The sequence below is a fragment of the Aythya ferina genome, assembly GCF_964211825.1.
Source record: "Aythya ferina genome assembly, chromosome: 5".
NCBI lineage: Eukaryota > Metazoa > Chordata > Aves > Anseriformes > Anatidae > Aythya > Aythya ferina.
In genome coordinates this window covers 31,759,033-31,774,404 of record NC_140301.1, presented here as the reverse complement: position 1 = coordinate 31,774,404, position 15,372 = coordinate 31,759,033, and the positions used below count along the sequence as shown (strand labels likewise).

The window sequence follows — 15,372 nt, the reverse complement described above, 5'->3', positions numbered from 1 at the left end:
AATATAGATAACAAACCCACATTAAACACTAACAGATAAGTTGAAAGAACCCTGTGGGCACACAAATTTTTTGACAGACCAAACGAACAAGCTTCCCAACCTCCTCAAAGACAGAATGAACAACATCAGTGAGGGGGACAATGATTTCCCCTTGCTTGTTCGAGATCTCTAACTCAGTCTGCTTATAGTCTTTCACACCAGCTGCCCAGCCTTGCCATCAACCAGCTTCTGGAGGTCACCATCCTTGGAGGTCTTCAAGAAACGTGTAGATTTAGAACTTAGTAGCATGGTTTAGTGGTGGACTTTAGTACTAGTTTAAAGGTTGGACTAGATGATCTTAGAGGTCCTTTCCAACCTTCATGATTCTACGATTCACTCACAGATTTGATGGAGTCCAGGCGATTCCTATTGGCCATGATCTCTGCTTGGAAAGCCTGGTGCTTCTGAAGTTTGGTCTGTAGATTGCTTGGATCCTTCCAGCTATCATCCTGGGCAATGCTGTTCTTCTCATTGATCCAGGCAGCCACCTTCGGAGGGGAAAGAACAGAAATAGTAAAGAACTTCAGTATGTCTCAGTTCCAACCTGCCAGGCTCTCCTCTAGCATGTATAAAACACAGGATTAGTGAGTGGGGACACAAACGAGTTGCCCTTCTGTGATTCTGCTTCCCTAAGCTCCTCGTGTTTTTCACGATGAGGTAACTCCTACACCTCTGTTTACCAGCATCTGTTTTCCTATACCTCTGTTTTCCAGTCATCTGGAAATGGATCTGCCTCCACGAGATATTTCCTATAGAGTGAGAAAGTGTGTGTGCACAGATGTGTATATACAGAAGAAAGGGCAATTACCTCCCTATTTCTACCCTACCATCTATATCTCACAAGAAAAGGACTTACATGTCTCTTCCCATGAATTATGATATAATGGCACATTTTGTATTAAGCACCTATTTCTTACAGATTTTGCTGTGCTCCAAATGGAGGGAAGCTGTGACTTGAAAAGTGAAAAATATTCCTTCACTCTTATCTTCATATTTTCCAATATAATCTAATTCCAGACTTGGTTCCTTGATTTTTCTCTCAGTAAATCCCTTCAGGGATTCAGACCTATGCAGCACAGTATGTTTTAAGAACCAGAATACCGTGAATCCTGTGTAATTGTACCTCATAGGAATTCTTCAGAAACTTCTGCAGAAGCCTTGATTCCTCTAGCAGATGTCTGCGAGCAGCAGCATTCTCCAGCAGTTTCTCTTTTCTGAAAGGAAGACAGATGTGTGAGGAAAAAGCCACAGAGTGATTTAGATAGTATACTGGCTTTTGATTTTTATCTCTAAAAAACACATGATCTAACACTTGGTGTCTAAGAGAGAACTGTCCATAATATGCAGCCTTCTATGATTCAGACTGTCAGAGAAGATGCTCAGGACACTGTAGGAATTTGATTACTAGCAGATAAATATGTTTAAAGTATGCACAAATTCTGTGTGTATGATACCTGCATCTAGGAATCACATTACTGCCTTTCAGGGGACAACTGAACATAAGGTCAGCTGGTTTCTATATGGAAAGCCTATGGGTATAATGGTATTTGTCACTGAAAATATCTGACAAGCCAAAGCTACGACATCCTTTCATCTTTCTTCCAAATGTGGACCTGCAGCACTTTATTCATGTCAAGACAGGCATGAAATAGTTTGATCATATTAATAATTTTCTGTGCTTGCTTTCACTGTAAAGGATTTCTAATTTCTTTCTGTAAATTTTACATACATCTCTTCATCTACCATAGAAATGAACATAACTACTTCCAATGCTAGTATTTGTTTAAGATGAACACTACGCAACATGCCAGGAAAAATAAAGTAATTCATACAAAAGGCCAAGATCTAATCAGAAAGAACTGCAAAATGCCCTAAAAAGATAATTTGAGCAGGGCTTTCAGATCAACCCACTAGAGCAGTGAAAAAGCAGTTGTGTATGAAATGACCTTTCTCAATGGTATTTAATGACAATGAAATATTTAATGGCACAGCAGGCCTCCGTGTGTTGTCTGCAGCACTGTCCCTATGGCCCAGCCAGGGTACAGAATTACAGGAATACTGCCTTTTTCTGAATCTCATCCCCCTTCTGCCTAACTTTATTTTGGAAGCCTCTTACTAAACATTAACTAGTCTCAAGCCAGTTTTGCAAGATCACAGATTGCAGTGGAAAGTCAAGTAAATGCAAACTAGTTTATGGTTCTCTTACAACATTTGGATATATTAGAGTCACATTGGAAGAATTTCATTGCAAACGAGAAGGGTGGCAGACATGGGAAGGGTTTTACTTCACCTCCTCAGAACGGCCTGGCATCTGTTGGTGATGTTGTCTGAGTCATAGTGCTTGTTCTGAATTAGCTGCTGAGCAAACGAAGCCATCTCATCAATTTTCTCCATCTGAGTTTCCAGGGATTTTTCAAACTGCATGTGTTTCCGCTGTAGGCTCTCCACACTAGACAATGAGTCCTGGATGAAATTTCAACAAAGAGAAGCTGCTTTCAGTCAAAGTTATTCCATCTACCACTGATAATGCAGAAGCTAAATGGCATTTACCCCACATTTGCAAGCTGTCAAGAAAACGTATTGGCCTTTGAATTTTTTTGGCATGGAATCTTGGGGCCTAAATGTTCCATGCATGGTCTGAGACTATCATTTCAGGGTCAAAACTGAACAAAACACTGGATGCTTTGCTGCTTCTGCTTACTGTTGTGCTTCATAGAGCATCTCATGCTTCTTGGAAGATAAAGCTGATCACCTACTCATAAATCAATCTTGTGACGGATGCTATTTTTGACAGCAAATATGGGATGCCAAACTGACATCAAAGTTATGTGAAAAAATGTCACAGAAAGAGATTGAAATTAGAGCTTCAGTTTCAGATCATGGAATTTGGAAGAGCTTAGATCCAGATTTGAATCTGAGGACTGGTGTCTGCCATTACAGTTAATCTAGAGACAAACACATTCTAACTTCCTGTAACATTTGTGTGTCCAAAGCTTCAAGAGTTTTTTTTTTTTTTTTTTTTTTTTTTTTTTTTTTTAGCACCCCCTTGCACTTTTAATTTTAGAATCAGTGTCAAAATGTTGTTACTTTAATAAACTCTGCTTTATCTCTGCTCTAGAGAAAGCTATAAAGCTCCGGAAGAAACATTGTCTCAAAGGTCATGTCAAATGGGTCAGAAAAACATCTAAACTTCTGGGTGCTTACACAAGTCATTGGAAGAGAAATTACTGAGTACTTTCTTTGCATTGCTGAGATAAATATGACTGGAAAAATGGGTGGCTCCTTCTAAGTCTCTTATACTTCAATGGAGGGACTGTAAATACATACCTCCAGGCTGAAACTTACAGAGACAGACACCAGCCAATAGCGTTACATGCTTTTTTTTTTTTTACCATTTGTACTAATTATGTCTACACTGAACTCTGAGATGTAATTGTAGCTTCTGCACAGACAGCTGATTTGGTACCTATACAAGGTACTGAGTAAAACATCACAGTTTATATCCAGCATCCTGCATGGTTTTTGCACCCCATGCCTTAGTCTGTAGTTCCAGTTATTGCATTTGCACCCCATGCCTTAGTCTGTAGTTCCAGTTATTGCACTGTTACTGGTACCTGAAGAATCTAATTTAGAGTTACACTAGGTATGTCAGCAGTGACAGGGGTGACAACCTGCACAACGCTAGTAAATTTATTTGGGCCAGATATATTCAGTAAGAGAAACACAGTCTATTTTCTTTCTGTAATAGGAGCAGTCAGACTGGTTAATTACTCTTGGGGCTGAGCAACCCATCCTGTGTAAAGTATTGAGGAAGGAAATTTGATCCCAGATCATCAAGACCAAACAGTAACTTCAGAAGATGGAAGGTTCTGAGCACATCATCATACTTCACAGCTCCCAGTTCCAGCCTGATGCCTAAGAACATTATCATTTCTTGGAGCACCTACCCCTAAGTCTTCATTGGCTAGGAAAGCCTCTTTGCTGCTGAGCCAGCTCTCAGTCTGTTCCACATAGCCATAGAATTTCTGTATAGGAAAAAAAAGCAGTCATAAACATGGTGTAAAGTAGACTTGGGCAGAGTATACTGAAAAAAAACCCTAAACTGCTAGGGCAATTGCAAAAATTAACCACACAGCACTGGATGCTGGATGGCAATAAGCATTAGATGCTGCCAAAACCATGCGCGTAACAACTATTATTGTAGACTTCTCTTTTATAATATGACTGTTTGTCTAAGACATTGGATACAATACAAGTAATTGTAGCATGTTTGCTAATACCGTAGGGAGAGTGCTGTGTAAGGTAACTGGCCAGCAAACAGTACTGTAACATGGCCTGAAGTTAAGTAGAATGTAATACATAAGCTTAAAAGCAGCCCTTACCATATGGTTTGAGTTCTCATATATATGAAGCTTTTTAGATGGGACTAGTAGGACAAGCTGTTATTTAAGGTACTTGACATCTACCCATTGTAAGATCTCTGTTTCAGTTATTTCTAACTTTTGCCAACAAGTTATTTGGGCAGAAATTTTGTAAAGTGAGATGATTATTTCAGGGATGTGTTTCTGGAAAACTGCAGCCAAGACAGTTCTTATGTTAGAAAAAAGGCCAGGGAAAAATACATTATTTTGTCCATGCTATATTTTTCTTCAAATAATTCTTTAAAAATACAAGACTCCACCCATGTTTTGGGGGAGGTTATTGAATTTAGTAGGATAGTGACATTCTATTTTTAGTACATGCCTTTTTTCAACTACATAAATGTTTGACCTAATTTTGCCAAGTTTTTTAACTTCTGAAAAGCAGATGAGCACATGTTCCATATAAATTTCTTTTTTTGATTTGTAAAGATGGAATTTAAACATATAATAAAAATCCTGTGCCTTCAGAAGCCTTCCAGAAACCAGTGTTAAACACTGGGTATTATAATTTCATCCCCAATAGATGGTAATCTCATGTTATAAATGTGCTGTTTATACCAAGGAAAGTTGTCACTGGGATGTGCATTCCCTGTAGAATGTCATTTTACTCACCTGTAAATCTTGTGCCTGAAACAGTTTTACATATTGCTCCTGCCATGCTTTGATCAGTTCAGACCAGGCTTGCTGTAGTCTGGAAAGGGACTGGTGAATCTCAGGGGTTGCATAGTGACCAGAACTGGCAAGTTGTTGACCATAGTTACTGAGAGAGTTGAATCTTTCCACTCGTGCTTCAATCTCCTCCTAAAATATATTACTAAGGTTGATGTCAAGGGTTTATGGAAAGCCAAGTATTCAGAATACAGGCCTTAAGGGGAAGAATATAGACTGTAACTTTCCAACACTAATATTTGTATGGAAAATCATTCATGTTTGAGCTATGTTACTGAAAGAGTACAGAATTGCCTAAGAGAAAATAAATGTGGACAATAAATGACTTTATTGCTCTAGGAACAACTGGTCTCCTGCAAATCAAAATTGGGATTAAATTAGAAACAGATCGGAAAATAGTCACGTAAATGAAAACAGTTTTGAACACCTATAATACTGTATACCCCACTGAGTCTTCCTACATAAAGGTGGTTCTTATGAGACAAACAGTATCTAGAATTTTTGCCCTCCTGCCAAATAAATTGGCATCAGATTATTACATTAAAGACACTGTTCTACTTCATTTCATGGTGATAAAATTAAATATTTAACTTTTTCACCTGGTCTGAGGAATGAGTTATGCCTGTATACTGAATCCCTGAGGTGAAAGCATTAAAAGCAACTATGAGACCTATGAATTGAGTATGGAATTCCTGATGGAAACCATTTGAAAATAAAAATAACCATGTACTGAATTAATACATTAACTCATAAACCATCTTAAAAATTATGGCATGGACTACTAAATGTCTGAAATTAGAACAGTTCCTTTTGGGGATTTTTTTGAGAGTGGTGATGGTGCTACACGGCTGTAACGTACTTTTTTTTTTTTTTTTTTTTTTAAAAAAAAACTTAGATTAGTACCTGGTGTTCAACTGCAGTCTCCCCTAAGGACTATAGTTTGAGCCACTAACCTGAATAAGAAATAAATCCATTTTTCTTGTCATGCCTATAATTTTAGTTTAGTCAACCCTGTGCAAAAGAATACATTCCCTGGATTCTGCCTTTTACTGTGTGACTATCTCTTTAGAAAAAAGGGATTCCTTTACTAACAGATATTAAAGACCTAGATCTTGCTACTACCTAAATTTAGAATACATTTCATCAGTGCTTTGTTTTTTTTTTTTCCTCAAGTGTTTTCTATTGTTTCTAAAATTGCTGAGTCTGTGACATGAGAAATAATTGTTAATAAAAAGAAGACTGAAAGAGGAGGGTGCATCAGGTATTTGATACTAAATTCAGGTTTGAAAAATGAAATAGATTCTACAAACTAATTATGCTAGTGATGGGACCCACAAAGCACTGGATTTTCATCATTAATATTAGACATGATTCTGGGAACATGCCTTTTAGAAAAGGTAACATAACTGCAAAGAAAATATAACACAAAAGCTGGAAGGTAGCAATGATGCTTGTGAAAAAGTGAAGTAACATTTTTTCTAAGGTTAATTAACAATAGCACTCCTTTTAGAAAATCCACCAAAAATTTTAGCCAAATCAGTCTGCAAATGATTGTGTGGTAATTTGTACTGGGACATGAAATGTTTCATAACTGAAAACGTAGTACCATCCAATGGTAATTTACTGCCCCATGTGAGTCAATGCTGGTTTTATTTTCCTCTGAGGCAAATGGAGTTTGCATCACAAAATCTAGCTCAAAGCTAGATTGCAATTAACTTTTAAGTAACCTGAGTAAAGAGATCAGCACTGAGACTGAATCAGCTTTTAACCTACAGGTTTGGACAGCAGAAGAGGTGAGAGGAAATTTTGGGACTTTTTACAGACCTGTCAACTGTTAAATAGCTCACGGGATAGAGTTCTGTGAGTTCTTAGGTGACTTCTGTCACTAACCTGTTACTGAAAACTGTCTTACCATAATATTGACAGACACATGCAGTACAATCTTGCTGTCTGCAGCATTTAATTTCTGTAAGGAAGAATTCCCAGTATATTCAATTGAAAGCAAGAATGATACTTGCCTTTCTCTGCTGATGCTCCTCAATCATGCTTTCAACTTCATTTAGACTTTTAGGAAGTCCTCCTGCTTCCATTAAACCTCTGATGTTTTGGATCCAATCTAGCATTTCCTTCATCTCGAAGTTAAACTTCTGCAATTGATACGAGGCCGCCAGCTTTTCCTTCCTGCAATGGAATGTGCTTTAGCCAACACAGAGTTGTCTAGTTCCTGTCCCCTCCCCATTTGCAGAGCAAGGTATCCTATGAGAAAGCAACTCAAGTGAATTCAAGACTTCTAGCTTTTCCTTGCAGCTCCTAACTTTCTTCACGCTAAACCAAAACCACAGGTGATGACTGCTGCCTTAGAGACAATAAACTCACCTTATTTTCTACCTCAGTTAATTAGGAAGAGAAAAGTGAAAACATTCATAGCTGTTGTTTCCAGAAACAATTCCAACTCAGGCCTAAGCCTTTCTTGTTTTGGAGAGATTCAAGAAAATACCTTCTAGAATCATCCAAAAATAAGTCTTCCAAAAAGGCTTCAAGACAGATTTAATCTGATAGATAGGAGTCATTTTAGTAGCGTTATTTTAGTGGAATAAGCTAGGAACTCATTGGACCAGCTTTCCCAAAGTCACATCTGTGGAACTTCTGTTGTACAAACTCATCCTTGTTCCAATGCAGGTGTCTTAGCTGCCTGTATATGCTTTGTAATGGACCCTCAAAAACTTTTGGAAAAGTCCCTGGAAAGTAGAATTGTGACCCCAGGGAATAGTTTTGCTCCTGCTAAGAGATATTCAGACCACTAGAAGTCTTTACCTTTGTTTGGCCTGTCCCTGGAGTCGTAGCCAGTTGTTTTTCATCTCCTGTTGCTTCATAGTCAGTTTGTCATTTATGGATGGATTCCTTGTGGAAAGGCGGAAAGATTCCAATTCCAATGGCTGGGAGGAGATTTATAGTGGGGTGAATTTATGCCAAAAAGCTTATGTTTGTTCCTGAGATTGCCTTTCAGGACAAGTAGTTCATTTTAAAATCCCAGTTTTCAAAAGTGGGTACTTAGATTACAATAGCAAAATATACAAAGAGATTTCTTATATGCAGAAAAAAACCATACACAATTCCAAGCAATCATCCAAGTAAGGAAAGATAACTGTATGTTGCAAAACACCCACAAATGCTACTTTACAATTAAGAAAGCAGTTTTGCAGAATGGTGATAAACATAGAGGAAAATGAAATGCTAATCATAACCTCTGGTAGCCTAATCTAACTAAGATAGGTAACTGGAGCCACGGAGATAGAGCACAAAGAAACAACCAGATTTGCCTTTCAGCAAAGGACTCAAAAATCTCTTGTATCTATTTCAGCTAACAGCTGCATCAAAACACCACTTTCTATGTGGACTTCTGGTTGATGCTGCTTTCATTAACACAGCCTGATAAACAGTAAAGAACACTCACCGAAACAGGTTTAAAGTTATCTTTCTTCTTCATTTTCATCAATTTGATAGTGCTATAGAATTTTAATTAGGCAGAAAGGAGAATATGCCAGGCTGTTTTTAATCCACAAGAAAAGCACAGATATACTTTGTAAATGGTATTTGTGGCAGCATTAAAAAACTTCCTCATCTTTCTGTGTTTCCATGCAGAACTCCCCCCTACAGCTTTACTGATGCTATCTGTGGAATGCTCACTGGCAATCACCCACATTTCATATGAGAATTAGCTAAGAAAGTCACAATGTGTGAAGGTATCACACATATCGTCACCATTTGCATACTATAGTGAAGAAAAGATTTAGAGAAATTTCACAAAAATATGTTCCTTATGAAAAGCCTTACTACTCTGGTCAACAGTGAAAACGGTGAGGTGTTGTATATTATTTCTGCTATTGCAGTTCAGCTGAAAACATTCTTTTTTTAAAAAAATATATAATTATATAGGAACTCAGACCCATATTTAATACTCAGATGAGTCCTAAACCACGCAAAGTGGGCATTTTTCAAAGGCAAGAGCTGATTATAGATTATAGAGGGAATTATAGCCTAAGATTCTTGGGTTTGACAGCTATATCAGAAAACTATGTGCACTGTAGTTTTGCATTTTAGTTTTAAACAAAACCAGAGTCAGGATTTTGGTTCAAGTCAGTCCAGAAACTGGGAGAAAGATGGAGAGCTAAATTTGGATTCCATGCTTTCCAAAAGACGATCCAATCTGGCTTGTAGAGGAGAGTCGGCGAATCAACTAATATGTTAACAAGGGACTTCTCTTCTTAGATTTGGTCGATCATGAAGAATGGCATCTCATACAGCGTAAAGTACAATTAATTGGCACAATATTTTACACTGAGAATAAATCTGTGTGCTCTGCCATATGTACTGTTTGCTCATACTCATAGATCTGAACAATCACGTTGATGTTTGCACTCTATTCCCAAAAAGCAAAAGGGAACTTTTTTTTTGTAGTATCCTCTGTACTTTTCCACTTCTTACCTCCATTTTGGACTTAATAACGTTGATTTCCCTCTCCATCTCTTCATGTCTTCGAATAAGATTTTCCACACTTTCTACATCTTTCCCATAATCCAGTGCTTGTATCAGTACACTCTGGAGGGACAGGGGGATGTGTAAATGGTAAAGATGATACAAAGCAAAAGGGTCATATCTTAATTATTTCAAATTGTTTCTTTCTTCCCTTCTTTTTATTGTTATCTGAATGTTCTTATTGTCTTTTTAAGTATTAACATAGCACTGTATGTCTGTGCTCTTTAAAGAGATGGAAAAAGAACTTTGAATACTCTCAATCCTGCCACTGAGCACTCACATGTAAAACAAAGGCAGTAGTGCTTCCCCGTGTTTCTTAATCTTTATTTTCTCTTCTTTTCTCATAGATGAAAATAGCCCAATATTTAAGTTGTGGAGTACAAATTTGCATAACTGTGCATTTCGTGAAATATGGAAAAAAAAAATATTCTCAGAACCCTAGCAGAAATGGAATTCTTGACAATGAAGAAGTATATTTGTAGAAATTGTTATAAAAATTTCAAACCAACGGTCTTGTAACTTGAAGGAGTTGTATTACATATTTGGCTACTGACTTACAGTTCAATAAACAGCTTCAGTTACATCCATGAAATCATTAGTAGAAATCATCATATAGCCTTTTTCTTCTATTAATCTCAAAATTACAATCCAGAATAGGCATTTTTACCTCCATTTTCCCATATCAATTAATGTAAATCTGAGAACTCACCTTCTCAGTAATTCTCTCTGTGATATCATCGATTTCTCTGATTAAGGCATGAATCTCTAGAGCTCCCTCTAACTTCTTCCTGTATGCACTCAGGTTACCACGGAAACTGTTCCACCTTTTATTGGAAAGAATATTTTAGGGGTGTATTTCACAGGTGAGAATTTGCACAACTGAGTTTTGTGAAGCTCAGAACTAAGTAAAAGACTAGATTTCTGAGCTACAGTGTGTACTGACCCCCAGTTTCTCACAACAAGGGACACAGCATAGAGGTAAAGCACTAGTCTGACAAAACTATCTGGTTGTATTTGTTCCAAGTTTTCAGGATGGGATACAGGTTAAAAGCTAAAAAGTCCTGATGCAGTTTCCTTAAACTCTCAATAACCTTACAAGCCCTACCTTCACACTTTTGGTTCTTAGCTAGTGGACTGTGAAGTAGCAGAATCATAGAATGGTTTGGATTGGAAGGGACCTTAAAGTTATCATCCAATTCCAACCCTCTTGCCATGGGCAGGGACACCTTCCACTAGGTCAGGTTGCTCAAGAAGCAATACGCTTCTTCACCAGTGCACAGGGAAGTTAGTTTTCATGGACATAGTCTGTAAAGTGTGTCTGAAATACATAGTCTGAAATAGTATGTCTGTCTCCAAGGCTAGACACATGACTTTGGCTCTGCTGGATCAGAAATCCTTCTGGCTAACTGCTCCTAGAGTTCTGAAAGGCAGCTTCAGTGCCTGAAGTTTGGTAGTCACGACACTAAAGAAATTGCATATAGAAATTCCAGCCTGCCTAATATACCTTATCTTCTCTTTCTGTTATTGCTTTACACTGAACATTTAAAGGCATACTCACTTTTCATTGAGCTGTTTCCGGCGCTGATATATTGTCCTTGTCTCTTCCTTGTTTTGTCTCTCCAGTTTCATGGCCAGGGCATTGATATCCTTGATGTGAGCATCATCTACTGTTGTCTCCTTCAAAGCAAGAAAAGGAACCAAGGTATGTGTTCAAAACGCTTGTGAATGAGTCTGACACATGCAAAACAACAATAACAGCAACAAGCAAGATGTATGCCTTGCTACCAGAAATTTCAGATAGCTCTTATATCATGCTGTTGTTATCAGTCCCAAGTGAGTAGGCAGTGCCAGCAAGGAAAAACACTAATAATGATACACTGTGTAATGACAATACATAGAATCAGCAATGATCTAGGTCTAGATAAGAACTCTCAGAGCTTCATTTCTAAGACAGGCATTCTAGCAGGGGCTCATCTGTTGAGGAAACACAGCTACAGCTGTTAGTTACATAGGTGGCTGCCGTGAAACAGCTGATATCTGGCAGATTGTTCTTCTGTCTAAAAGGTAAGTGGCTTTTAGTTCCTCACTTTTTTTTTTTCCTAGATAGGCTTCTGTTCAGAAGTTCCTTAAAAACTATACAGCCCTGAGAAACCTAGACAACCCATAAATCAGGTTGTAAGGTGTGTCACTGCTTTTTCTTCTAAAGCAACACCACTGTATTTTAAAAGGTATGCTTAACCTTTCAGGCAACTTGCTTCCAGTGTAGCATATGCACCATAGAAAGGATAATATTTGCACAAATACTCTGAACTGTAGTCGATAATTCTTCTGGTGCATGATGGATGGTCAACACTGAACACTGCTCCAGGATTCAAAAACATTCTTTATTTTTGTAAGACTAGTAAATCACAGGCTTAGTGGGGAGACATTAATCACTGGTGTAGTAGAAGCACAGCTGCCACATACCAGCAAATTTTTATTGAAGTATTTACTCCATTTGTATTTTATTTATGCTATATCCATACCAACATGCACATTTCCACATGTATTTCAGTATTATACACAGCCACAAAGTAAACAATAGAAACCAGAAGACAGACATATTACTTTTTCAGAACCCTTGCAGTCTCCTCTTCTGGGAGCTAGCAGCATAGTATTCAGAACATGAGTAGAAAATTTGGCAGCCATCAGCATGGGATAGTTGATCACCATCCTGCCCTCACATTTGCCTAGTTGGGGAACCTAGACTGGATGGATGTACACACTGTGCCAGGACCAGCCTGCTTCTCTTCATGTCACCCTATAAAGCATGGTATAATCAAGCACCAGCTATGACAATATCAGTCTCAGCTTTTTCTGTTAAGAACCATGTTTAAAGTAGTACAGGAGCAGTGGCTACAAGCTGGCAGAAGCTCTGCCTTAGTCAAAGGAAAGATTTATTTCTTCAGTCTTATGCTGACTAGGGTACCATGCTGTTTCTGTCTCTTTCACCATCCTTCTTTTTGACTCATACAACCTGTAGCACAACTCTTGCTCCCTCCCCTAACTCACGGTTCAGCTGATGAGGACTGAAGGGCCAATGAAGGCCCTTCACTTCCCTGATTCTGTAGTACTGAATTTTGAGTATTTTGGCTTTCCGCCCAGATCCAGTACTAATACACTGCCACAGGAAATCCTGCCAGGCTCTGGAAGGGGAAGCTCAAGGTTTTCTCCCAGATGCCAGGCATATCTATGCTTTTCTTTTGTGTAGAAGAGGATTTTCTGTTGCCTAATAGCAGAAGGTGACAGAGAAGATGGGAGCTGCCGTTACAGTAACTGGCAACTAGGATAACAGGCAAACAGGATAAAGAGAAGATTAAGAGAGAACAATAGAGTAAACCTCAGTCATGAAGTCCTAACAGGTCTCCTTCCAGACCTTCCTCAGAGGAGGAAGCAAGGAGGGGAATGGAGAAATAAAGGAGGGAAATGGAAAAAAGTGGTCAAATTGCTTTTAAGGGCTTGTTCACAGAAGGCTTGTATCAGACTTCAGATTCAAACATTGCTGAAACAACCATTTTAAATCCACCTTTGGGTGGAACTCACTATGAATTGCATACCACATGAAGCAAACTGGAAATTTGCTCAAAACTTAATTCAGACTCGCACAGACAGCTGTTCAGCAACATAATGCAATCCAAAATTTTAGGTTGCATCACAAGCACCTGATGGCTCTGTTTAGACAACATCAAAGCAGAAGGCACAATGATGGAAACCAGTATCCATTTCAATAGCTTATAAAGTGGTAATGCTACCTACCTCCCCGATCTTTCATCTCCTTAGGGTACTGGAACTGTATTTACTACCTGGATATGTTGCTGGGTTGAAAAGTTAACTGCTGCTTCAAGCCTTACAAGGAATGTGGAAGCAGGCATGGAAAACACTTCTTACCCCTGATGTCGCTCCACGGAACTCATTCAGCTTTTTCATGAGCTGCAGGCAGTGCTCGTAGTCATTTCCCACATCACCTATGTTAATCATGACTTCCTGGGGAAAGAAGCAGCAGACAGGCAAACATTCAGGATAAGAATACAAAAACACAATACATCCCAGTGCTTATGCTGATGCAGTTAAGTTCTGTGATGTTCTCTATAAATCATTGACGTACAACTTCTGAAGTACTCTCTTTTGATTTTTGAATAATGATGAGACTTATTCCCAACTCCTTTTCCAATCTCTTACTGATTATGAAACAGCCTCTGAAAGAAAACTTGGTGGATAAAGTGGCTCTTCTTTCACTATTACAAAAAGAAACTTTCAGATTTGATACACAATGAAACTCAATGCCAGTTGCCAAATGCTTCAAGTCCCTTCTATTCTAGTGTGCTTTTAGAATTCCATTTCGACAGAGACACACAAGACCACCACCAACAATCACAATTTCGTTATGTGCACATTTTACATGAGAAGATGTGCTAATACTGTCCAATCAACTCTGGCACAGAAACATTCCAGAATGTTTTTAGAACCTGTTGGATTATTCCCTCCATATTGCCTGTAGAGCACATCATGATTCTCTCATGCAAAAGGCACGAAGAAAATGTCCTGGAAGATGAGACATCTATCACACATTCATTGCAAGATAGCAAGACTGTAGTGCACTGCTTGGGTTAAGTACTGGAGTTCATTTACCTTCTCCCTGATCCAGGCTTCCACCTGGTTCACTTTCTGGAGAAATTCCAGGAAATCCCGGCTATCTTCCAGCATCTTTCCACGGGCAGCAACAGCTCTCTTCAACTTCTCCCAACGCTCCTGAAGCATGCGGACTTGGTGACGGATCTCCCCTGATTTTGGGTGGCCTTTTGATACCAGGGCTTCTCCTTTCTTCACATTCAAGAGAGGGGTTAGAAATGATGGTTACTACTAATTTTTGATACAATTACCATGTTACATAACTTTTCTAGAAGGACTCTCACTTTCCTAACCTGCACAACCAATTACTAATGCAATTTCTCAGGTCTCAAATTATAAAGCTCAATAATGCCTTATGTCTGGAGGGAATCAAGAACAATAGATTTAAGTATTTGCCTGCCAAAGGGAGCTATTACAGATGATTGTGCCCTTCAACTGTGTGATTTCTCCAGTATCAATGAGTATGTTCAGCTACTGGGAATGAAATCCTATTTACCTTTTATAGGAGTAATCACCCCAGGCAAGGAAGAAGTTGGTGATATCTTTCTATTTGGACAATAAGAAAAGATGGAAGTCCCTAAGTCCCTTAGAGAGAGAAATTAAGAAACCTCTCTGTTGTAAATTAATGGCATTCTATTTCCATGGCATAGAAACTGGGTTCTTCTCACATGTAGAAAAATTGATAAAGAGCTGGTGAACAAGTTACTCTTCTTTCTCATTCCATCTTAGATAACCTGCAGTAATCTGTAAAAACACTAGCAGAGTGCGAGAGTTACCTTATTAACAGCTGTGATGATTTCTTCATTCGCTAGAATCTCTGCCTCAAAGACTTGATGTTTCTGCAGAAGCTTCATTTTGTCCTGCAGATTGCTGGGGTCTTGTATGGAAGGATCCTCTAGTTTCTGCATGCGCTCACTGATCCAGTTTTCTGCCTGCAGCAGCGTGAAACACCTGAGTTATCATGTCAACTACATGCCATCCTGGGGCCTCCTCCCAAGATATGTCATTATTCAATGCAGCTGCCTATGTCTGGGCTAGG

The 15,372-nt window shown here is 38.6% G+C and overlaps 1 protein-coding gene across 1 annotated transcript in view; it reads right to left on the bottom strand.

Annotated features, from left to right (window-relative positions):
- Positions 1 to 15,372, bottom strand: part of SPTBN5 (spectrin beta, non-erythrocytic 5) — a 98,448-nt gene that overhangs the window by 19,844 nt on the left and 63,232 nt on the right. The window contains exons 38-50 of the mRNA XM_084520933.1: positions 15,110 to 15,265; positions 14,334 to 14,525; positions 13,593 to 13,688; positions 11,224 to 11,342; positions 10,375 to 10,489; positions 9,615 to 9,728; positions 7,944 to 8,065; positions 7,148 to 7,310; positions 5,073 to 5,261; positions 3,987 to 4,064; positions 2,330 to 2,502; positions 1,163 to 1,253; positions 381 to 527 (exon numbers count right to left, since the gene is read on the bottom strand). Of these exons, the coding sequence (XP_084377059.1) occupies positions 381 to 527; positions 1,163 to 1,253; positions 2,330 to 2,502; positions 3,987 to 4,064; positions 5,073 to 5,261; positions 7,148 to 7,310; positions 7,944 to 8,065; positions 9,615 to 9,728; positions 10,375 to 10,489; positions 11,224 to 11,342; positions 13,593 to 13,688; positions 14,334 to 14,525; positions 15,110 to 15,265 (1,755 nt within the window). The remainder of the gene's footprint in view (positions 1 to 380; positions 528 to 1,162; positions 1,254 to 2,329; positions 2,503 to 3,986; positions 4,065 to 5,072; positions 5,262 to 7,147; positions 7,311 to 7,943; positions 8,066 to 9,614; positions 9,729 to 10,374; positions 10,490 to 11,223; positions 11,343 to 13,592; positions 13,689 to 14,333; positions 14,526 to 15,109; positions 15,266 to 15,372) is intronic.